Raw genomic sequence first — 26058 nt, 5'->3', positions numbered from 1 at the left:
AGAGGCTGCCGTTGGTTTCACACAGTCAGTTATTAGCAGTGTTAAGACTATCTTTGAAGGTAGCATTGGAACAATTGTTGAACAGTAATACAGATGATGAGTCCAATATATGCAACGAACAAATTGATAAGGAAACAAATATTTTTTTTTTTTTTTTTAGAATCAGAAGTAAAGTAGTTGTTGGAATACACTTCTTTATGCCTCCTCCACGAAATGGTGCAGGAGGCATATGTTTTCGGGTTGTCCGTCCATCCGTCTGTCCGTACGTCTGTCCGCTTTCGTTTACGCGATAACTTGAGTAATATTTACTGGAATTTTACCAAACTTGGTCCAAGTATGAAGTATGATGGGGCAATTATTTGATTAGATTTTGGGTGAAATCAGCTAAAGGTCAAAGGTCAAGGTCAAGTCATGAAATTGTATCCGTTTACGCGATAACTCAAGACTGGATGGAACAAATTTCACCAAACTTTGTTGGAGGATGATGTATGATGGGACAATTACTTGATTAGTTTTTCAGTGAAATCGGACAGAGGTCAAAGGTCAAAGATCAAGGTCAAATCCTAAAATTTATCTGTTTACGTGGTAACTCAAAACTGGATGAAGCAGCTTTCACCAAACTTGGTCCAAGAATGATGTATAATGGGACAATTAGTTGAGTAGATTTTAGTGACATTGGCAAGAGGTCAAAGGTCAAAAGGTCAAGGTCAAATGCTACAAATGTTGCAATTTCCCCCATATCCATGCAATGCCCGAAGGTATTTTCTTGAAACTTGGTGTGGACATGTACTGCTGCATAAAGATTCTCCAGAGTTTCATGTCATATGGTCAAAGGTCAAAAGGTCAAAGGTTAGGTGAAAATGTTGCAATATTACTTTTCTCGCAAATGATTCAGTGTATCTTCGTGGAACTTGGTACATATGCATGTACTGTCTGGCAGGAGTTATCTAGGGAATTTAGGGGTCACGGGTCAATAGTAAGGGGTCAAAGGTCAAGGTCAACTCCTCAAAATTTTACTATTTCCCTCATTAGTATATGCAATGCTTGCATTATTAGTTTCAAAACTTAATACATGCATTACCTAATGGAGATTCTCCGGGAAATTTCCAGCCAAAAGGTCAAAGGTTAAGGGTCAAAGGCCAGGTTTCAATTGCCCTCCCCCCCCCCCCAAAAAAAAAAAAAAAAAAAAAAATCTATTTTGTACTGTCATCACACTCTTTCTTCATACCTTGGAAATTACTCAATGCATAAACTTCCCCGAAATTCCCCAAGTATGTGTACCTGCACTCTCAGAAAATTATAGCAAACCCAGTTCAAGACATTTCTGACAAACCTGTCATTTCAATATTTTGCCAGTTATGTGAAACTGTCATGGATCACACATTGTGAAGACATTGTACTATACGCCTATTGGGAGAATCATGCATTATGGCGGAGGCATCAGTCGCCATAGCGACATTTCTAGGTTTTTTTTTTTTTTTTTGCTCTGACTTGGCTGCCTTTGATATTCCTTGGGGGTCAGAACATTGTTTTTTATTTAAAATGAAGCTGGATTCAGGTTGACTTATTTTTGAGAAGAGCAATTTTACTTTCGGGTTAATGTGTACCAAGCTGGAGCCAAGTGGCATAGTTGCAGACAATGCTTTATTGACCAATGATGTAAATGAGTGATAGGGAATGTAAATATTCAAAAAGAAAAAAGTCTAACTAGTATTCATGAGTCGCGGTGAAAATGCTTGGAGTCGAAAGTTTAAGCTCATTTGACATATTCAATATGATTCTTGTTATTGACAGCTTTTGCACCAAGATGTGTGAATTCCAGTCTCCTTTCTGTCTTCTAGGAAAACTCACTTGCCAAAATGGATACCAAATGTCAAATTCATTCAAGAAAGTCTTTATCCAGCATGCTGTAGATTATCCTTTCTTTTTTGACAGATAATGGAGTTGTGAAGTATAACTTCCCCTTACTGAGCTTCCAGAAATAAACTTAGTGTACAAATCTGATCAAAACTACAAATATTGAAGCCAAATCAACTGTTTGTTTTGTTTATTCTGTAGACTTTACTTGCGAAACTGTTACATCTAGCCAAATGTAGTGAACAGTGTATAGCCTCAAAAATGATAACCACCGACTTATTTCTGACACTGCTAAAATTTCGTATCAATTGCAAGTTTATTTTTCAGCTTATTGTGGATATCATTTTGTCAGTGAAAAGACTTAACTTCTGTGTCACCTACACAGGGTTGTTTCCATGGTAAACTAAAAACTAGACTTTTGTTAAACTGTTTAATTGTTTATATATGTTTGTTTGTTTGCTTTTTTCCCCTGGAAAGAAGTTCCTTTCACTTGGTCTTTAACTCATTAAAGATAAGACCTGACAGTGCTCAGGCAGGTGTCTATGGGAAATGCGTTAAAAGCAAAAGCAGTCCGTCCTCAACGGGCTAAGACAAATAAAGTATAGCAGTGTTTGGTACAAAGACCATAGATTGTTGCCATTCATGATTGTACTTAACCCGTTGTAGACTAGTCCCGAGTATACTCAAGCAGGAGCTGGGATCTATGGGAAATGTGTGTTGTAGCAAAATCAGCTCATCTTCAGAGGGTTAAAAAGTCAAGATTCAGGTAGTGAAGATGGAGTGAAATGAAATTGACTAAAATGGCTGAAATTAATGTATACATGTGCAAAAATTTGCCATTATGACAGGCTTCTATCCTGGCTGTCTACAGCAATTAGCATTGTTATGTGCAGAAATGATATTATTATTTGTATAATTGTGGAGGTAATTGGTATAAAATCTTGCCGGTATTAAATCATGTGTATTTTTTGCTTGCAAAGCCAGCATTTAAAGACAAAAAAACAAAACAAAATTATAGTTCTTATAAGCAACTTTTCTTTGAAAACAGAACACTTGTGAGTACACAATTTTTGCTCTGCCCAGCAACACAGATTCAAAGACTGTCACCAACAGGATTTCATTTTGGTATCATCCTAATTCTTATTAGTGGACATGCCTGTGTATGTATGTGCTATGACCATTCCATGGTGGGTAACTCGGTAGATTAATCTTGCAGTGAGAAATCTGTTAAAGTTGATTGCTTTTGGATATTTTTGCCTTTGACACTTTTGTGTGTACACTTTCTTTTCAAAAGATTTTTGTTCATGTATTTTTTTTTCTTCTCAACTTCTGTAGCAATGATTGAGAATGTTGTTTTTGAGATTGTGTTGCAATTAGATGTTTATTGATATGTTTTCGTGTGAAAAGGTGCAATTAGAATGTCATTATTCGGCATTAATTCATTCTTTGCAGTGCAGCCCTTTTGGAGATGCAAACTGTCGGCTCTTCTTGTATTGATACCAGCTCTCCATGTATCATTAACATTTTCCATTCGTGGCTTTGTGATAGTGTGGGGATGATTTAATGTGGAAATGATATGTGCAAAGTTACAAATCAAACATGATAATGCATCATCACATCATTATTTATGTTTTCATAGTGAAATAATACCCAGCTGGAGAAGGCAGCCTGAAACCTTCTCTCATTGTCATTTTTGCCAGTTCTCTTTCTTTTTTTCTAGCCAGGGTAACAGTAGCAACTTTTTGACACTGATATGCCAGTAATCTGCTTTCAGGCTGATTCTATGCCAAAGATGTTGAACAAAAGAATTTATCAAAATGCAACGACAGGTTGACGAGTATGAGAATCTCTTTAAGAACTTGGGATTATGCACTATGAGGCTTATATACTTTAATGCAATTGAATGGAAAGTACATAGCAAACTAATAAGAAATCAAACCTAAAAAGCTACCTTATTTGGTTTTTGCTGCCGACTGTTCCTGCAGATCATGTTTGATAGTGCTAGAAACAAGACTTGATTGTTCATGATCCTCAATGACAGTGATTAAGAGATGTAGAAGCTCTCTGACTGAGCACAACAAATAGCTTTAAGGCTGCTTGAAATGGTAATGAGACATTATATCCAACTTTGTGGCAACATGTTTTTTTGTTTTGTTTTGTTCTTACTTTGCATCAACTCCACAAGCAGAATTTTCTTGTCTTCAAGGATAATTCAAACTTAATTTTCTTTTGTTTGCTTTACTAGGTGAGCTATAGCAGTGTCAGCTAGTTTTATGGATGGTAGTATCAAATCCACAGAGCTTGTTTATAAATTTGCTATTAGTGTTTTTACTTTCCTGAAATATATGATTGATGGCTTGCCTACATAGTACCTTCTTGTCATGTCTGTAACCAGTGGTGCAGACCAGTCTCATTTGAAAGCTTTATACAGATTCAGAAAGAATATGAAAATATCAAATGAATTATCAAAAGCATTATTTAGTAAAAAGGTATATGAAGACTTTGAGAGGAATATGAGAAGCATTTACTTGTAAGTTTGCCCTTCTAAGTTTTAAGATCTTTGCTTTTGAAGTCTTGCTTTTAAAACTTGCCTGATCACCTTCATTGTTCTCCGTCACCTAATACAGTTTGTACATCTTCATATTCAGTTACAAATACGAGTTGTATCCCCAAATGGACTTTCATCACAAAACGGACAGTACATAATTCCTTTGACCAGTTCATTTTCAAAGTTCATTTACTCTCTTAAAGTGTGCTTGATGCTTGTTAAAGACCATACTGTTGAAACCATTGTGTGACAGTATGAATGTGCTTCCAAACCTGCTGTTAAACAGCTAATATTTAGTGTCTCATTTTGTTTCCCCTCTTTCTTGCTTATTCTATGTGCACAATATTACATCTCACTCAAGACAACTACTATACTATGGCTTACAAATTTTAATTACATGTAGTTGGCAGATTTCACATGTGGTAGATATCAATACTGTTTAATTTTGCTGTAATAAATTATTTCATGTAATGCATGATGCATGTTGGTGTTCTAAATAGTTCCAAACATCTGCTGAGGATTAGCAAAAAATGAAAATGTACTAGTCCCAAATATTAGATGTAGAATAAGTAAGCATGTTCAATCTAACTATTGTAAGTACTTGTTTGTTTCACATGTATAAATATGGAAGAATAAATCTTTAAGTTGTTTTAAAAACACACTGATACTTCATATGGTGTACTGCTTTATGTATGTTAATGTATCATCTGTAGGGTAAGTCTTTGATGGGCATTTTCTCTCCGGATACTTTTTATAATGTATACCTGTATACTGTAGCATGGTTTACAAAACACAATTGCCATAGCACAATATGAAGTTTATTCATATCTTCAAATTATATTCTCATCAATGCATTAACAAATTTTAAATGACAATCTCTCACACCTTGGTTATACACTGTCTCCACAATCCATATTTCCTTGGTGCATCACAGCATGTAGTGAGTTTAGAGTAAATATGATGGTACAGTATCATTATGAAATAGGATGGAGATGTCTGATGATTGCAACCAAACTCTCTGAAATATGCGCGACTTAACTTTTCATTGGAACTTGACCACATGTTGATAAAACGTACTCACATGACAGCAAACATGGTAATATCAATATTCTTGTCACAACAAGTAAAAGTTTGAGTCCAAAAATGATCATCTGCATATCTTTATGTACTTCACTGTTTGGCTATAATGAAATTTCGATACAACAAAGGAAAACGGCAGGTCCTGACGATTCATTATAATATGAGTCACTGTAGTCTCACTGCCCTGAATGCAGCCGCCATATTCATCATGAACATGTTTGATTTAATGATAAGAGGAACAAGAGCATGTTTGAAGGTGTGTCAGTTCTTGCAATATAAGAGAAATATTGAATAATTCCTAACAGTGATATTTGACTAAACTGACAGTCTTGGAAAAAGCAGTTTACAAAGGCCTCTCGTAGAACAAGTGAAAACATACATGCAGAGATGAAAAGCAACAAACTGACACAAGAAATCTGTCTTGCAACACATGTCTTAGTGTGACTTGACACACTGTTGCTTACCCTTCATGTACAAAATAATATGATTCATGGATCCAGTGAATCTACTATAATTTATCTCTTCTTGTAAGGGTAATGCATTTTGTAGACTACTGAATGAAACAAACTAAGAATATTTGTATTTAGCATTAAAAAAAAAAATCCTCTAAACAAGTGGTTAAGTGGTTACATGGAAGTTCTTTGATAATGATAGCTAGAATGTTACATCGAAATGCTATTCATGAAAGCAATGATAATCTCAATACATGTACTCAGTCTGTTTACACTTGCACTGCATTTTACATCTCAAATTTGCGCTCTGAACTCAAAAGAATTGCATCCATAAAAGTACAGTGAAGAGAAGGCATGTTATTACTTCTATCTGTCCCTATATTAAAGATTAATTGGCGAACTACTCGTTCATACTGTACCCTTCATGTGTACTTTTGACCTATGACTTGTGTCAGATTTTCTTGCAGATCATTCAATATCCATATCATATCACTATGCTTAGTGAGATTGGCTGGTGGTTGGAAATGCCCTGTCATACTGTAGGCATGTTACAAGTCTGTGGAAACGGCTATGCGTGACAAGGACATCCTTCAAAGATCTATAAATGTTTATTATACAGAGTCAATGTATTACTCTTACCTTGTGACCTACATTATACATATTTACAATATACAGTTGTTCAAATTTTTGCCTTGAAGTCATATCCATTTTATCTTTTCATATTTTGATGTTATTTGATATTAGTTTTGATGTCTTTCTCATATATTTACAAAATTGTAAAAAGAAACCAAACACCTGAACAACAAAATACCACACATCAATTATCATTTGATTGTCTGCAATTGCCAGATATTTGTGAATACATCTGATTTGGAGTTGCATCATATAATCGTTGCTTCAGTTACAGTGATATCTACTGTTCACGAAAATCAAATTGAAGAGATTATTTCACATAGCAATTTCGATTTTTTGACAGCTCAAATAATCAGAGACCAGTCAATGCTGTAGACATAAACGTAGTAAGAAAGTGAGATTATACATTTCATGTACCCACAAAACAATATGCCAGCAATATAAGTGATGCGGCAATAGGCATTTACAAGGATAACCACGTCTGAAACAGTATGACTACACATGAAACAGTCTGACACATCTATCACCCAGACATAATGTCAAAAGATGCAAATGTCAAAACAATCATGTGAAATGTGCACAACACTAACTAATGAATTAAAGTCTCCCTCAACAGTCGGGTGAGAACTACTCCTTGGCATCAATGATACCTCCTGCTGAGATGGCAAAAGTTGCCTCACTCTCCGGTAGGTCTGGGCTGTTGTATCAAACACATAGAGTGAGAAAAGAAAACACATTGACAAACATTATGAGCCACTTCAATTTCAGAACACTTTAGTGCTCTGAACAAAAATAATACTTCAAATCAGAAACAAATATTTCCTTGTGGTGTATTAGTTTAAAAAAATGCATTAGAAATAAATGGGCCTATGAAGATACTGTGCTTCCCAAAACAAAGGTTAAGTTTTGTTTTCTTTAGCTTGCCACAGTGACCAGAATGGTTTATGACACATCCGCCACTGCCAAGTCTGTAACATTTAAATTTCTTGCACCATCATACTCAAGGCTGCCGTAAGTGCCCATGCCTGCAGTCAAAAGATGAATTTTCAGACTGCTGTCATCATTGACTTCAAAATGTGCAAGCATCAGAACTTTCAGAAGCAATATCAATTGTATTCCCCAAGGGCGCACAGCCATGTGGCTTTTCAATAATGATAATGATGTTAGAAGTGTGCGGATGCAACTTGGATCCTTTAGTCATCCAGTTCAAGAGATTTCTGAAAATGTTAATGAAGCATTACTGCATTATAGACCTTGTGAGGAGCCATTCATTGGAGCGAACAGGGCAAAGACACATCAAGTCAAGAGCAGAAAGGGAATGAGCACCACTGAGTGCATAGGAACCATGGCAGAATGTAGAAGAATATTGTCTGAAAAAGAGAAATTTTGGCTTTCTTTTTGATAATGCTTCCTCACAAGAAAATGTTGTATGAATCTATGTCAGTCAATGGATGCCTCTGAAAACCTAGAGACCTGAAGTGGAATGTAAGGATAACCAGGGTCAAGATAAAATCAATGACCATACCAGGACCCCATTTCATAAAAGATGGTAGGATAGCAACTCTTGCTGGAATGGCAACTTCCCACAGCCAATCAGGAAACTAGATTCTTGTCATTACCATGAAAATTGTCATTACAGCAAGGCAAGACTTGCTATAGTATCAACTTTTCATGAAATGGGGCCCTGGTGGAACGTTTTGAAGGCACTGATGATAGTCACAAAACAACAAATCTCAAGAAATAGCTAGTGATCTGGAAAGGTGTGAGTACCCACCTGTCATATATCTTGGCAATTCTTGTCTCTCCTCGACCTTTCCTGAGACTGATTCGTGTTGTGGAGGCATGGGCCAAGATGTGTCCTCCAATGGGCTTCTTTGGATCAGCCTGGAAACTACCAATATATGATTAACATGAAAGATATACTACAAAACAGTCCACCATGACACCATTTGAGGTGGATACTCTGATATCAAAGTCTACCATATAAACCCTCTTAATCATGAATTTTTCATCAAGGTAATTTCATGGAGATACCACCTAAACAGAAAACACCACAGCTCTTCCTGACCTGCTTAACAGCCATGTGTTCAGAGTTGTGAGGATTCTCCCAAACTGAATAATGTCAGGAGCAAGATGTATTTTGAAGTAATAAGAGAATGTCTACTAACTCTACCAAAGAGGTGCACATGACAGGCAATTATCTCCTATGCACACATACAAATCAATACACTCAGCAAAACAAGTACAGAAATATACTATAGAGAATATTTTTGAATGTTTTATGAGGGATGAAAAAGAATAATTTAAATCTTAAAGCCCAAACAAAGTTCTGGTACGCCTGCAAAAGTTGTCAAATTTTGCTCCAAAATGTGGACGTATGCCTAGGAAATGTGCAAAATAACGCTGCAATAATCAAGATATTCGATGGGTAACGACGAAAATGGGAAATATTAACCAAAAACGTTCAGTCTCAGAACTTACCCAAACGGGGTCAGGCTGGACTCGGACTCGGGGATAACTCTGCCTCGCTTTGCTTGACGGGGGGATGAGTTGTATTGATTGTCCCTCTGGCTACTCGCAGTAATGGTCCGAGTTGTTACAACGCGCGCATCAAAAACCTCTTTGGCGCGCATGCAAAATTAGTGTGCGCCTCTCAAGCACCTCTAAAAACAATCAAAGACGCTTGATAAACAACAACAAAAACTTCAAAGACCGCGCGAGGACCGCGCGCTGTCCATTTGTTTTGTACAGGATTAGCACGCACTTTCCTGTCTGCTGTTCAGTAAAAGGCCTCGTTTGGTACCCGTAGTATTTATAGAGTTCTGACGAACATGGCGATCACGAACTGTGTGTAAATTGTCTGAAATGGGGTCGAGTTTTCCCTGAGACCGAGTTAGTCTGGAGCCTTCTAGAATAAAAGTCGGTCTACCGACTTTTATTATTTTTCTCAAAATACTCCAAAACGACTCATCATTCCGGCAAACCTCGTCAGCCAGGTAAGTTTCTTTGTAGACTCTTTCGATATATTGCAAGCAAAAATGAAATGGTGCCAGATGGGTTCTCAAGCCCTTACCAGAACTTTGTTTTCACTTTAAATCAGTTAGAATACTGTGACATGAATTAGGCATACTAGAGCAAGACAATTTAATTCATACAAACTGTACCACACAATTAACTTCTACAGTCAGATCACATGCAGACACAGACATGTAAGTAGGCATGTGAGTAAAAATCAGAAGTGCTGACAAGCCATGTATATAGCACCTGGAAGGACAGACAGACAGAGGGACAGACAGACAACCTCAAAATAAAGTGCATTCATGACACTTTGTGATGAAGGCATAAAAAGAAAGAACAAATCACTGTCTGTAGGCAATTACAGTAGCAGGAAAATTTGAATAGCAGGTTCTTCTTTTTCAGATTACATGAGAAATGAAAATAGAATTTTAGAACTTTGTTTCCATGTAAATTAACTGGACATGCACACTTCTGATGGCGTGATGTCATCACTGACCTATAAAAGCTAACATCAGTATTACAGGTAAACCCCATGCCCAGACTACACTGGCTTTACTCTCCATAGAAGCTAGGTCTTACAACTTTAATAAATACACAGAATTTATAAACTGAAATGACAGATCACATATAATGATATCATGACCAAATTACTTCTTTTTTTTTTTTTCAAGTGACACTGCTAAATAGAACTTACCTCATAGTTGCCCCTGGATCTGAAGTCATCTGATTTGTCACAAACACAGCCACATTGTATTCTGTTTGGGAAACAAAAATAAAAACACTTGCATCAATCTTACGGAATGTAGCCATGCATTCACAATGAAAACTGTGAATGCTTTTAAATGCATGTTCAGTTAGACCCTTCATCATCATCTTCTTCACTTTGCATAATGTGCTTGGTTGATATGTTTTGCCAGGGAGGTGTCACCTCCCTGGTTTTGCTGACTACATTGTTAGTTACCTGGTGTGAGGCGTCATTCACCTGTTTTTCTTGCGTGAATAGAAAGGTGGACCTTTTCACCGGGCTAGCGCCCTGCTCTGTGCGATGAATGAAGTGGGATCTTTTACATGTGTAATTTGTAAGTAACTCACACATGGGACCTCTTAATGTCCTATCTGAGGGACGGAGAGTTTTGCTCCTTACTGGAGGTTACAGTATGATTACACACAACATCGCTCCGAAAGACTCGGGAATTGAATCTGAGTCATTTGGACTTGGAGGCAGACAAGATGCTGACTGAGCCAAGTCATTGCCCTAGACTCTTCATAGAAATCATTCTATAACCATCAAATGCCTAAAACAGTCAAGAATGATTTGTATTATTTACTGAAAATATCCATAAATAACTATGCACTGTCAATCTGGAAAACTGAACATCTCTTTACCACCTTGAGTAAGAACAAAATTAAATGACAATGTCCTGTGTCTTTCACTATGAATACCATGATGTGAAACAACTTCATGCTATAATCCTTTTTCTTTGATATGGTGCCATTGGCTTTTTGAAAACAAAGAATGTTTTATTTTCTCCAGAAATGGGACCACAAGGTTTAAAGTACTTGGATGTTTAATTTAGAAAACAAGATTAGAATACACGTATAAGTAAATTTAGAATATAACATAATAGACATGAAATAATGCAGAGTTGAACGTAAGGAGTGACGGTAACATGAGGGAGAAGTGGAGGAAATGATAGTACCTTCAGAGATTTTCTGCAGCTTTGACAGGAGCTGTGCCAATTTCTGCTGCCTATCAGCCAGCTCCCCACGCCCACTGAAATCAACTCGGAAGAGTGCCATGACAGAGTCAATGACCTACAAACATACAGAAAAAAAAATCCACAACTCCTTTAAAAGTACAAAAAGAACATCAATATAAATTAATTTTTATGAACTAAAATACTAAAAGCATGCAATTAGAGAGTCAATGACCAACAACAACTACAAAAAAAAAATCAAAAATCCGCACATAAAAGAAATGTCATCTATGCATTTTAATGACCATGTATCATAATAGGAAGTATAGTTCCCAAATTACATGGAGTATACTGTACTTTACTCAAGGATTCTGTAACTTGCAAGAGAATTGTTTCAACCATTTTTCTTGCTGAAGTCAAAGAAAAGAGAACTACAAGTTCTCTTTTCTTTGACTTCAAACAATATTTTACTTATACACACAAAATGGAATGGTATTGGATATAAATGTGACTCAGTTGCTGTGTGAGGGCCATGCAACCTAAAATAGGAGTTATTACTGGACAAAATTTAATACCAAGAGCTTGAAGACACCTGGCTCTTCATGAAACTTTGCTGCTGCATAATCCAGTAGTTCAAACTGATGTTCACCTGCAAGAAGTAAGAATATATGCAAGCATCATCATGGGTAACAATGATTTTCAAATGTGTACATACTGGTCAATCAAGAGGTGGTAAGCAGTATTATGATTCACTTAAATCTTTCCTACCGATGATGCACTCAGTCTTTGAAATATTTCAACAACACAAAAAAAGGGAAGGGAAAAAAATAAATGCATCACATTTGTTTACCTTGGAGAAAAGACATCATAAACAATAACAAACATATGAAAGTTGTATTCTGCTCCTGATGTGTGTGACAATTTGAAATCAGAGAAAAAGATGTTGTAAGGAGTATTGTAGCAATGAATCGTATCAAAATGATTTGATATGTCAAATCACAGCATACAGTGGTATAGAGAATAGAATACAAGTCATTCAAAGTTAAAGGCATAATTTACCATTTGCAGATGAAAGCATTAGTGCTTTAAAATAGTTCTAAAATGTGAGTTAGGGATAGAAACAACCACTGTCGAAATTTGAATCCGTATAATCGATGTTAAGTGTTGTTAAATACACAAAATGTGAACAATAGTTATAATAAAAATGTTTCCAGACTAAACCGTGTACAGTTACGGTTTATTGAGAAAAACCCTGATATCTCCTTATATTTTAGGCTTTATGGCAAATATTTCATATGGTAGGATGTTTTATGATACAACAGACCTACACATATGCATCAAATGTGATATCTTGAACATTTTTGAAATCACTGCTCCCAAAGGTAAACTGGACCTTTAATACATAGACCTTGTAACTTACTTGTGTAGGCTCGGGCATAGAGTACATTATCCAGCATTGCATTGTGGTCAAGATTGAAACGATCGGCGATGTCTCTAAGTCGATCTGGGCGGCTTTAAACAGGGTCAAAGAAACTGATCCCTTGTTGAATGTTATAAAAGGGCAATCAATGGATCTCCCCTTGGGTGAAGGGCTAAAGTGATCAGGTACTAAATTTTCACATGAATGATCTTCATTATAGTTGTTTGCAGAAGGACTTCTATGTATTCTTCCAATACAACAGCAAAACTGGTCTTTAGTATTTGGGGATGGGGAAATGGATGGATATTCTAATTAATTTTTTCAACTGGGGATGTATGTGAATATTCCAGCGCATTTTTTTTTAAAGCAATATCCAAGTGCCTTGGATGTATTCAATCACTTAAAAAAATCTGAGCACTATTAACTAGCACATTACCGGTCATGCTCTGATGTAGGATGTGAACAAGTATGAAAAACATGCATTTGCATTGTGTAGCATGCAAGTAATTCTATGATATAAATCATGATTTGTAATATTCTCAGCATAATCAAAGAATGGAAAATATATCACATATCCTTGTCATCTAATTGCTTATATCCAAGAGCCACCACACAATGCCACCGACAGCAGATTTTGGTGGAAAGTGGAGTAAATTGGAAGAGAGTTTTGTAAAGCAGGAAAGATGGAGTCTAACAAAGGATACAAAGTGTTTTCAGTGTCAATGAAGACAACTTTTCCCCCTGGGTATCCATTGGCTCCTGGAAGCTGTGTACACACACACAGTGTGTGTGACAGCTGAGTCTTTCCTGTGCGGAATTCTGAAAATCAACAGAAATTCAGGCTTCTTAAGACTGCAATAAAATGTGTGTTTTGTTCACATCCATTGTTACCAAGACCTACAAGGGAAAGTGGCTTTCACCTGGCTAACATATAGCCACAAGCAGGAATAGAGACTCCAGGGTAGCCAGGGTTGGAAACATTTGATAATACAACAAAGAGCAGGATATTGCAGGCACAACCAGTGTTAATCAGTCCAATCCTCCCAATTCAGGCATGATCAAATTCAATTGCAATACCATTGTGTGTTCTGATGGAAACTGTACATAGTATTTATAGGCCTATATTCTAACTCTTTATGCCCAACGACACCCTGAGCTAACATTACACTCAGTCTTACTTAATGGGAACCACTACATGGGAGAGCAGGACGCGGACGGCCTTGATGCACCATAGACACACTTAGAAATGACACTTGTCTGCATAACACAAAGGACATTGTGAGTGTAATGGAGAACAGAGAGAGCTGGAGGGACATCATCCATGGACCTCGGGAATACTACCCGACTTTTAAAAGTAAGTAAGTATATTCTAACATTAACTTAGTGGACTAGAAGTACACGTGTAACACCATCCCATTTCCTCACAAATCAGTATGCATATAAATATTGGAATTAGAAGAGAGAAATTTGACATTCACTGCCCTTACCTCCAAAGGCTTCCGTTATAGCCATGCTTTCAATGCCTCCACCTAGCAGTTTGCTGGAAGTGTAAACAAATGTTTTTTTTTTTTTTTTTTAAATAAGGCTTGTGGATGAGTCTCTACAAGTTGTGTCCTGTATAAAGACTGTCTCAAAACCTTTAAAAATTCAGAGTGGACTCTTGAGTATAAACAAACTGAAATGTACTTATTTATTGCAACTGGTAGGGTCTGTCTTGATTTGCTTGTGCACCATGTGGATTTGGGGGCTTGAGGAGAAAGCAAAATGCAGAAGTCAACACACAACTTGACTTGCTGTCATTCAATATGCTTTAATTTATGTACGTGTGTGTGTGTGTGTACTTGAATTTGATAATGATCTGTTGATGCCACCATTTTAAACAAAGCAACATAAAGATATGGTAATGTATCAAACAGGATCTGGATTTCTTTCATTCAAAATTGAAAAAAGTGTTGACAGACATGCCTCCACCCATTCTCTATACAAATGTATTACAATTTCCCATTGCATGCACTTACTCTGTACATTACTATCAAACACATACAAACACATAATAGCATAACAGAGCCTATAATGAAAAGTGATGCTAAAGGGAACACTCAGTTATTTCAAAGTTATAGTCAATAAATAGAATCATTTCTTTAAGAAACTTGACATACATTTTGTGTATGTTATGCCATTTGACAGATGTGTTCATATCTAATCAAGACAGCAGGGACAAACTATGATATACCTTCCTTTTTGGAACTTATTTAAGGACAACTGATCTCCTTAAGTTAGATTCAATGTGATCATGTACTTATCTGTGAAATTCAGGTGTATTATGTAACCAGAAACACCGGCTTTAACATTAACCTGTTGAGGACGGACTGATTTTGCAACAACACACATTTCCCATAGACACCTGCCCAAGTATACTTGGGACTCGTCCTCAACAGGATAAAGTAAAGGTATACCCTGTTCATCTTGATGATGCACATTTCACACACTGAACAGCACATTTCAAATCACTTTAACATTACTTTGACAACATATATTTTTGCTTTGAAGACATTCAGGAATACACTGCTCTCTACCCAAAATATGGGCTGGACAAACAAAACATGTACACGTAAAGGTTTTTTTTTTTCTTTTTTTTTTACTTACTCAAGTTCGGTGCTACCTGTTGTGATTCGAAACACATTTCTTCTTTTTACACTGTACTCTAAAGCTGTTGTGAACCCGTTATCCTGTGTGAAAACAAACAAATAAACAGTTGAAGAAAAAAACTGAAAATGATAAGTATTCACTCAATACAAATTCCAGTTTTTATGTAACATTTGGTGTATCCTGCATCCTGATACCAACCCTGTGCAGTAAAAATTTATACTGAAAAAAAAAAAAATTATACTGGATAGCACATATGGATCATTCTGTCCTTCATTCATTCAAACGATGAGAGTCTTCATAACTTTTCCTTACTTCACACAAACTTTAGATTTGTTTTCTGCACAGCACTACCAGTATACCACGGTATAAAGTTTTTCCTTCTTTCCATGTAATTATTTACAGTAGATTGATGCATTCAGCGTTTTTATTTAGTAAGAGTTTTTTTTTCTCATTTAAAGCTCATCTTTTTCTAAAGCTTAATCGAAACCACAATTGTAATGTCACACACATAAACTGCACAAAGAACCAAGACTCTATACTGATCTGACTTTTGCAGGGTAGTGACTTGAGCTATATTAGAATTCCTCCAAACAACCTTATGATCACACCGATATCTTCTTATTTTTTCAACATAACTGGATAGTAAGGAGATACCTGTGACATTTTAAGCCATTATGAATCACCTGGGTTACATACCTCAAGTTTTGAAGCAGCTTCTTTGATTTTATCCATCTTAGCCTCAGATATCCCTTTGATGTCACACATACGTTTGCGTGTTGTCATCTGAATTCCCTGCAGTACAAGGAAGTTTATCAGCATTTAATCCCATGAATTTGCTATTGCCAAAATGATAGCATTAAGAGATGTCACCACTCATTTTCCCTTCTCATTCCTGTAGTAAATGTGCATATTTATGTCAACCATTCCAATCAGAATAAAAGTTCAACAAACTAATAATGATGATGATAATAGCAATGATAATATATGACTTATATTCCATCATAGCTACTCTGTAGAGCTCTCACAGCTCATATTATATGTATACACTTAATTACCTCCTTCACTGGATTAATACTCACTCCCCACTCCCTGGGAAGCATTCCAGCTAGGTGGAACTGCTTTATTTACTTTTTCATGATATAACCTGCAAACTGAACATATCCAGGAACTATCTAATACATGAAAATAACTTTTGATTTCACCTAGGTGATGTTGGCTTCACAGGATGGAGGAGGGAAGGAAAGTTTTTGAAATGGCAATCTTGCTGGGAATTGGTAGTGCTGTAGGCCTACAGAAGCCATTTGTCTGCTAGTTGATACAAGAGGTCACTCCTTTAATATTTGTTTGTGTACATATTTCTCAATTTAGGTGTTCTGAGATATACAGATCTTAAAGTTATACTTACATACAAATGTACTTGTATGTAATGATTCAAGCAAATCAAATAGAAAAGACTGCTATCATTTGTGGTATGTTTTATCATGTACAAAATGAGACTGAAATAAAGTCATTTATACTCAACATACAAATAACTTACTCTTATTGTGCAAATCCCAGCATTCTTTAGCTTCTTGATGTCTGTCATATTCTTTTAAATGAAAGACCAAATATTTTGTAAATATAGGCATATCCATTAGTTTTGTATTAACATTTTTCTGCATATAACAAGTGGCATATGTTTAAGATGATCAGTATTTCACATGAAAGTAATTTATGTGACAAAACCAATGATAAAGCAGGTAAAACATGTTCATACAATGATGACTGTATTGTCAAAGAAGAAAACCCTGTCCAATAGAGATTCACATACATATGTAACTAATACTACCTGCTAATAGTAGGCCAAAGCCTAGTGCTTTGCATTTGGAAGGGGGTACAGCAGAGTAGTACAGCACTTAAAGGGAAGGCAAACCCAAAGAGCAATGTTGATTGAGTAAAAGCATTAGCATTAGTAGAACACATCAGTGAAAATTTGAGAAAAATCGAACTATCGATGCAAAAGTTATGAATTTTTAACGTTTTGGTGTTGGAACCACTGGATGAGGAGACTACTAGAGGTTATGACGTATTAGAGGACAACAATATAAAGAAAATATAAGAGGAATTTCACAAAAATTCCTTTTTCTACCAAAATGAAAGAGCTCTTGAGTAACCACTTTCAGAAAGCAGGGGGATAAGTGCTACCCCTCATATATGTCAGTATCAAGTTGAGGGAATGTATAATTTTCATGAAAAATGAATTTTTACTGATTTCCCTTTATATTTTCTTTATATTGTAGTCCACTCATACGTCATAACCTCTAGTAGTCTCCTTTCCCAGCAGTTCCAACACCAAAACTTTAAAAATTCATAACTTTTGCATCGATTGCCCGATTTTCCTCGAACTTTCACTGATGTGTTCTACTAATATTACTGCTTTCACTCAATCCACATTGTTCTTGGGGTTTACGTTCCCTTTAAGTAGTATACTATTAGTTGTATCCATGGATGATAAAAACTACTGGTTTGGAAACACTTCAGCCAGTTCAGGTTAGGTTACAGTTTGTTATTCCAAAATTTTTAAATCCAAAAATGAAATATTTTTTCTTTTTTTGTTCAACAGGTTTGTTCATCCGATTTTTGGATTTAGATTTTGCAGTCTCTTGAGGAAAGAAAAGTACCTGGGTAGTTAATGCCTGTGTAAAGGAAGCATGCTATGCTAAGTACACTCTTCAGAATGCATTGCAATATAAGAGAGGGGACCAAAGAGCTGATATCTTAAAACACACAGCCACACAAACCAGCAAGTGTCCACACTTGCAGGGAACACATCTTATTGTTACTTACAATGCCATGATTCTGGAGGACGTCAATATCTTGGAAGAAAGACTCCTGTGTTGACATATGAAATAACCATAGATAGAGTCAGGTAACAAGAACTGCAGACTAGAGTCTATCATTTATTTATCACTCTGCACTAAACCTTGTCATAAGCAACTTAGCAAGCATACAACGTACCAACTTATCATTTGATTTAGAAGTCCCTCTGTAACGTTAGCAGAGCCACACTGTTGCAAATTTCATTTTTTCAATATCATTTAGAATTTATCTATTAATAATCAAAGAAACACAATCAAAGTATAAAAACAAGTTTTGTTAAATAACGTTAGACATTGCTAGATATCAAGCATCATTCTATCAAACGTTAGTGGTAGCGAACCACTGCACTAGGAATGGGTATCCCGCAGGTCGTTCATTTTGTTTGAATAAAAAGTTTGTTTCACTTTCAGTGAAAGTAGCGTCTATTCTATCCTTTCACTTTCAGGTAGATTGGTGTAATCAAGGCGTTCCAACAGTTACTCGTTACATCTAACACTGTTAGAAGAACACTTCACTTGTCTAGCTCTAAGTCTAACACTTAGAAACATAATCTAGATCTAACGTTTAGCTTCCTACGGTTTGGCAAATTAGGGGGTCTAATGTAACATTAGGCCAAGAGACTGGGCTCTAACTTCTGGGAAAAAAAAATCTTCTAGGCCTAGGCCTAACTAAACTCTAACTCTAACTAACGTTAGAGATATCTTGTTCTATTCTAGAATCTGATAACGTTAGACCTAACGTTAGTATAGTTTCTAGGACTAACATTAGTTAGAATAGAAAGCTTTTTAGAGGAGATATTCTAACGTTAACTGAAGCTCTTCTGAATCGGACTCAGACTCAGAGTAACAAACAACAGAGGCTGATTTCAGAATCAGACAAAGAAGTATTAGAACACCTAGATTCTAGACGGATTATCTAGATATCTTATCTAGACTAGACGTCTATTACTTTTATTAGATAGTGTCTAGCCCGACCAGACGCTGTTAATACGCTATCGCGCTACGTACAGCGACTGGGCTGTGTATAGAGGGTCTAGACTAGTTAGATAGTGTCTAACCTCTAGACTTCTAACTGTTTTAGAGCTAACGGTTAGGGTTCTAGATACCTCTAGATCTATACGAAATTAAAAAAAAAAAACCCACCCAACTTTATTATTCTTTTGTGTCTACTCACCTCGTCGTTGTCCACATCATCGATGTCCAGATCATCTACCACTTGGTCCTGCATAATGCTGCTCTGCAACAACCCAGTTGATTGTTAACGGTAACGCTAACGGTAGGTCACTAAATCTCGTCCTCGCGGCATACTTACAGCAGCCGGGTCCAGCCCTCTGATCTCAGCAAGAGGCTATCGAAGTCAAGTACGAAGCGTTCATAACCCTAGCATACAACTTACAGCCAGCTGCTTGTTACTGAGTCGATCGATCGAGTGCATGCAGGTACAATATGTACTAGGTTTCTTTGTACGTATGTTGTGTGCATGCATTGTGTGCTAGCTGCATGCTGCGCGGCGCGCGCGCGCGGCGGCGCTGCGCTATGCGGTGTAGCGCAACGCGCCGTCTAGTCGCTGTTGCTTTTTTATGCTACGTATGGCGCAACACACTGTGCGGTCGATCGTCAGGACAGGAGTGATCGATGGACAAACGGGGACTCTTCGTGTAGCATTCACGCAGCCAGCGCGCATTCCACTTTCTGTGATTTTTGCAGACGACACCGCCCGCTTCATCGTTAAAACATGTTGTCGTCCAATGGAAAACTCACCGTAACTTATGTGACACAAAACTGCCTTCTTTCCCCGTCCTTGTTCAGGCTGCCATCCACCAAGTGCATCTTGATTATGGTTAATTAGGGTAAGCTTCATTTCTTCCCGGTAAACATTAAAACGCCAAAAAATTGTATAAAAAAGAGTTATGTCAAATTGACCACTGTCACCGCTCCTTTACACCTTAGTACCCTCTCCCCCACCACTCCTGGGTCAGAAAGACACATAGGCGTACCCAGGATTTTTTAGAGGGGGGTGTTCAGTGGCGTACCGTGGGTCAAGACATGGGGGGGGGGGGCGCACCTCATGGAAGCAACATCAGAATTGCATAACTGTACAATTAAATGCGAGCGAGCGGAGCGAGCGAGCTTGAAAATTTTGACATTTTACAGTCCCCAAACTGCCGTTTGTAGCTATATATAATAATATATGTATGTATATATATGTATATATATATATATATATATATATATATATATGTGTGTGTGTGTGTGTATTTGCTTTGGAAATTAAGGGGGTTGCACCGGGTGCAACTGCTGGCAGTTGCTGGCAGTAACATCAGGAGAATGGCATAACGATTAAATGCGAGCGAGCGAAGCGAGCGAGCTTGAAAATTTTGACATTTTAAGTCCCCAAACTGCCGTTGGCAGCTTTATTTTTTCGGTTTAGAAATTAAGGGGAGGGGGTGCACCGGGCGCAACTGCTGGCAATTACTGACAGCAACATCAGGAGAATTGCATAACGATTAAATGCGAGCGAGCTTGAAAATTTTGACATTTTACAGTCCCAAAACTGCCGTTTGTAGCTATATTTTTTCGCCTTAGAAATTAAGGGGAGGGGCGCACCGGGCGCAACTGCTGGCAATTACTGACAGCAACATCAGGAGAATTGCATAACGATAAAATGCGAGCGAGCGAAGCGAGCGAGCTTGAAAATTTTGACATTACCCCAAACTGCCGTTTGTAGCTATATTTTTTCGCTTTAGAAATTAAGGGGAGGGGGCGCACCGGGCGCAACTGCTGGCAATTACTGACAGCAACATCAGGAGAATTGCATAACGATTAAATGCGAGCGAGCGAAGCGAGCGAGCTTGAAAATTTTGACATTTTTACAGTCCTCAAACTGCCATTTGTAGCTATATTTTTTCGCTTTGGAAATTCGGGGGGGGGGGCGCATCGGGTGCAACTGCTGGCAATTACTGGCAGTAACATCAGGAGAATGGCATAACGGTTAAAATGCGAGCGAGCGAAGCGAGCGAGCTTGAAATTTTTGACATTTTACCGTCCAAAAACTGTCGTTTGTAGCTACATGTATATTTTTTTCGCATTGGAGGGAGGGGACGCCCGGTGCGCCCCTGGATCCGCCACTGATAGTCAAGGGTGTCGGTTTATGTTCATGATTGGGGGAGGTATGACCAGCGAGGGGGCGTCGAAGTGACCAAGCGGGAGAAGGATGTCCAAAATCTGCACTTTATATAAGACATCCCCTAATTTGTTTGTGTTTGTGAGTGTGTGTGTTTCATATAGATGGAAAAGTTAGGAAATAGCCAAGGCCAAGTCTTATTATTGGCAATGCAAGGCATTTTAATATAGACTAGTATGTAAAGCAACACTGCAAAATCAATGATCAAGCTTTGATAGCAAATGTGTACAACCTATCAAACATTGCGCAACATTGCAGCGACGCTTTTTGCCATTCCGATATTCTGAGTACACTGCGCACATCCTGCTTGTATTCAAAATGCCAACCAGGAATCAAGCTGAATCACAATCTTTTGTCGTTTCCGGGCTTTTTGAACAATGTTATACCTCTTTAATATGGTTAAAAGAAATCTTAAATCTTGATCATCCTTTCATATTGATTTCAAAAGCAGTTTACTAACCCTTGAATTACCATTTTCGTAGGTTTTTTTTTTTCTTTTTTTATTTTTTTTTCTTTTTTTCTTAATCAGCGGATGGGGGGGGGGGGGGGCACGTGCCCCCCATGCCCCCGTAGTTACGCCACTGTTCCTAGACCTAGATATCTAATGAATTTTAGGCGCAATAAAGTCATCCAACCACAATTTGTAGACTCACACTCAGTTATCTTTCAGTTTTAACTTTCAGTCATTAAAAAGATTCATATCTACTATTACTAAAGGTTAACCAAGTCCATGTGCTATTACTAATTACACTGAGTAGCAAGTAACTTGCTACTCCCAGAGCTTCCAGAGCTTGCTGCTTCCAGTAGGCTACTATACTGACTGTACTTGGTAGTCAGTGGCGTATCTAGGGAAAACGGCGTCCGTGGCAAGCGCGATAATTGCGCCCCTAATTTCTGAAAAAGTATTCAACCCCAACCCCATCCCGGTAGGGACTTTAAAAAAGTCCTCATGATAAATGCTTTTTGAAGCACTTAAGAGGGGTCTTTTGAGGGTGATTTAAATGTATAGGCTACCCTAAATTTTGATATATCATTTTGGCGAGCGAGCGCAGCAAGCGAGCCGAAAATATTTATATTTCAGCTTTATACATAACATGGAATTCTTGTCATTTTTGGTTATTAAATCTTCGAATTACAATTCTAATCATAGTGACGGCCTTATAGATAACGATTTGTACCAACAGTGTCCAACCCCATCCCGGTAGGGACTTAAAAAAAGTCCACATGATGTGCTTTTTCAAGCACTTATATAGAAGGGGTCTTTTGAGGGTGTTTTAAATGTTATAGATATTGAAGAATTTTGGCGAGCGAGTGCAGCGAGCGAGCCGAAAATTTTTGTATTTCAGCTTACAAAACATGGAATTCTTGTCATTTTTGGTTATTAAATCTTCAAATGACAATTCTAATCAAGATATAGTGACGGTCTTTATATAGATAACGATTTATACCAACAGTGTTCAACCCCAATCCCATTCCAGTAGGGACTTAAAAAAAGTCCACTTGATATGCTTTTTCGAGCACTTAAAAGGTTTTTTTTTTTTAGGGTGATATAAAATCTGATAAATTTTGATAAATTTTGCCGAGCGAGCGCAGCGAGCGAGCCGACAATTTTTGTATTTCACCTTACAAAACATGGAATTCTTGTCATTTTTTGGTTATTAAATCTTACAATATTCTAATCAAGATATAGTGACGGCTTGATAGATAACCATTTATGCCAACAAACTAAGGACTTGGAAAAATACTCTGAATTACTACGAGTGAGTGAGCCGAAATTTTTATATTTCCACGTCATCATTACGTTTTGTTCTTCTTGGGTTTTTTCTTTTTTTTTTTTTTTTTTTGATAAATTCTGGCGAGCGGGCGCAGCGAGCGATTCGAAAATTTTTATATTTCAGCGTTACAAAACATGGAATTCATGGAATTCATGTTTTGTTTTTATCTTGTTTGATTTGGTTTTCTGCTCCCCCCCCCCCCCCATTCTCCTTCCCCCCGTCCGGGCGAGATTTTTTTTCTTCTTCTTCTTTTTTTCCACGTGCCCCCTTGCCCCCCCCCCCCCCCCCCCCGATACGCCACTGTTGGTAGTTGATACTACTGACTTAGCATGCAATGTGCCTATAATAGGCTGCAGCGCAGCATGCATTGTACACACATAATATTACGCATCATACACAATAATATTTACGGTACCGCGTACGGTATAATACCGGTAAACGGCCGGTGAACATTATGCGCAATGTATCTTCGCGATTCGGTCAGAAAGCAAAGTAGGGATCGGGAATGTCTACTGTTTGCGCTTCAGCTTCGCGCGCGGTGCAGTAACGTAGTATTAACACGTACTGTACACGAGTTCTTTAGTGCGTATGATATTATGTAACTCCATAATGTATCATCATCCACACAAACATTAAAACAAGGAAGAGAGAGAGAGAGAAAATGAACGCAAAAGAAAGGAAAGGCGGAATTCAAAACGGAAATAAAAGCGGTAAAGACAGCTTTTGTTTCATTTGTCAACATCTAAGCATTGCTGAAGAGGGGTGTTGAATAGCTCAAACACCTCCCTTTTGCCCAAGGGGGGTGTTTGAACACCTTAAACACCCCCCTTTTGGCAAAGGGGGGTGTTTGAACACCCAAAACACCCCCCCTCGGTACGCCCTTGGAAAGACAGCATGCATTTTCTCAATAAATAAATAAAAGACACAATCGAACGGGTACTTTTTGCGCGTCGAAATTCGGTCCGAAAATGAGCCAAAAGGAAAAAGAAAAGAAAAGAAAATAAAATAAAAAGGAGTCATGAGATTTTGAAAAAAAAAAAATCGTCTTTTTCGTCGCGGGTGGAGCGCTTTGAAAGGGACGGCCGAGTGACGAGCATCGATGCGTATAATCGGCCTACAATAGAACTAATACCGAGGTGGGGCGGTGTTGCTGGTACAAAAGTTGTTTCATTGATCATTTCGCTTGCAGAACTGATGTAGCGAAGTTACATTATTTTCATCAAATCATTAACCCAATTGAAATTCAAAGTGACTCCAGGTAAGTGCCCCTACAGGCGACCAGAAACTATAGTTATCAGTATAATAGGCAGTATAATGGAAAAGAAAATAAGACACGCTTGAAAATGCCCCATGGGCCTAGCCAGGAAAGCAAGGAAACTGAGCAGGGATAATTTCGAAAAGCAGGTACACTCTTAGCCTGATTAATACCCATTTTTCTTTCATTCATTTTATTTGATTACGGTACTATCAGCCACGGCTGTTTTTCAGTTAGTCCGTGCAATAAAAACAAGTAGGTCCTATATACACCTTCATCGATGCAAAACAAATAAAAACTACATAAAACTACATAAACTAATTTACATATCATAGGCAAGACAATATCAATTTAGAAAAAAAATCCATTAAAACTTAAAAGCATAAATTTACCTTAAGGTAACTGATTAATGGATAATCAAATTAAACACAAACTTATAGAAAAACTATCTAATACATGCAACAACAAAAAAACACTTAAAAACTATGCATAGCAGATTAATTAAAAAAAAAAAAAACATTGCACATCCCCTTTAACTACCCTATGCGTGCCACACTCTATGGACATCCGTCCCCACAACCTGGCTGACAACCCACCCGTCCTTGCAGACCCAAATCTGTATAAGCTCGCCGGAACACTTGAATTGGGGGGGGGGGGGGGGGGCAAAATATCGACGGGGCACATTAATGTGACGGTGTGAGATCCTCGACGAGGGAGCAAAGCGACCGAGCCGGGGGGGGGGGGGGGGGGATACCCCCTCCCAAGGTAGGGACTTTTGTCAAAACAGAGTATAAAAGTCGCGTTTATAGCCATTTAAAGATAAATTTCTATGTAATTAAACATAGTAAAAAAATCACTGCGAAGGACTATATTATGATTATAACTTACGGGGGCACATTACCATGTAACGGTGTGAGATCCTCGGCGAGGGAGCGAAGGGTAGGGACTTTTTGTCAAAACAGGGTATAAAAGTCGCGTTTATAGAGTACTTAAAAACAAATTTCTGGTTAATTAAACATAGTATGTGGGGAAAAAAATCAATGCGAAGGACTATGACGCAGAGTCGACATGGAAAGGGAACATCATTCTGATGCAGAGGGAAACTTATTGCCAGAGTCACGCAACCCTATTTTGTTACGGGAAAACCTACCTTTTCCCGCCATTTATGTCTTTTCAAACGTAGTGGCGACATACCAGCCGATTTACCATGAGGTCGGGGCCATTTTTCTAAAGCTGCTCGTCATCGCTGTCGTAATGGCATTTGATGGCCTCTCTACGATCGTCACCATCGACGGTATCGACGATCTTCCAGCTACTCTAAAAGCTCTGCTGTCGTCACTGCTGGTGCCGTACCCATCCTGACGTTGATCCTGAAGAGGAGATCGAAGAGGCCGAAAATGCTCAACTCTTGGAGGCTTTTTTGAAAGACCATCCACATCCCTTTCATAAAGTTCGTCAGCGTGATGACGATTATGTCTTTGACTTATATCGATGGAAGAACGTAGATATTCATTACATCTGCCGACTTCAAAGTTTTAGCTTATACTTTTTGTATTCCTGTCATGAACTTTCTGTTTGTCCAAGTTGTTCATGTTAATTGACACAAATTTTCACTTTCTCTTGATAGGACTT

The 26058-nt window shown here is 37.7% G+C and overlaps 1 protein-coding gene across 1 annotated transcript; it reads right to left on the bottom strand.

Annotated features, from left to right (window-relative positions):
• Positions 1-5201: 5201 nt before the first annotated feature.
• LOC140231916 (meiotic recombination protein DMC1/LIM15 homolog) lies at positions 5202-19629 on the bottom strand. The gene is made up of 13 exons (XM_072312063.1): positions 19387-19629; positions 18181-18225; positions 16892-16942; positions 16051-16146; positions 15352-15434; positions 14193-14245; positions 13410-13524; positions 12706-12797; positions 11861-11934; positions 11289-11403; positions 10283-10343; positions 8345-8461; positions 5202-7267 (listed from the first exon to the last, which is right to left on the bottom strand). Exons 1-13 carry the CDS (start codon positions 19438-19440, stop codon positions 7198-7200), a joined length of 1026 nt encoding a protein of 341 aa, XP_072168164.1. The 5' UTR covers positions 19441-19629; the 3' UTR covers positions 5202-7197.
• Positions 19630-26058: the final 6429 nt, after the last annotated feature.

The sequence above is a fragment of the Diadema setosum genome, chromosome 8 (genome assembly GCF_964275005.1).
Source record: "Diadema setosum chromosome 8, eeDiaSeto1, whole genome shotgun sequence".
Classification (NCBI taxonomy): Eukaryota; Metazoa; Echinodermata; class Echinoidea; order Diadematoida; family Diadematidae; genus Diadema; species Diadema setosum.
This window is presented reverse-complemented; position numbering and strand designations above follow the sequence as displayed.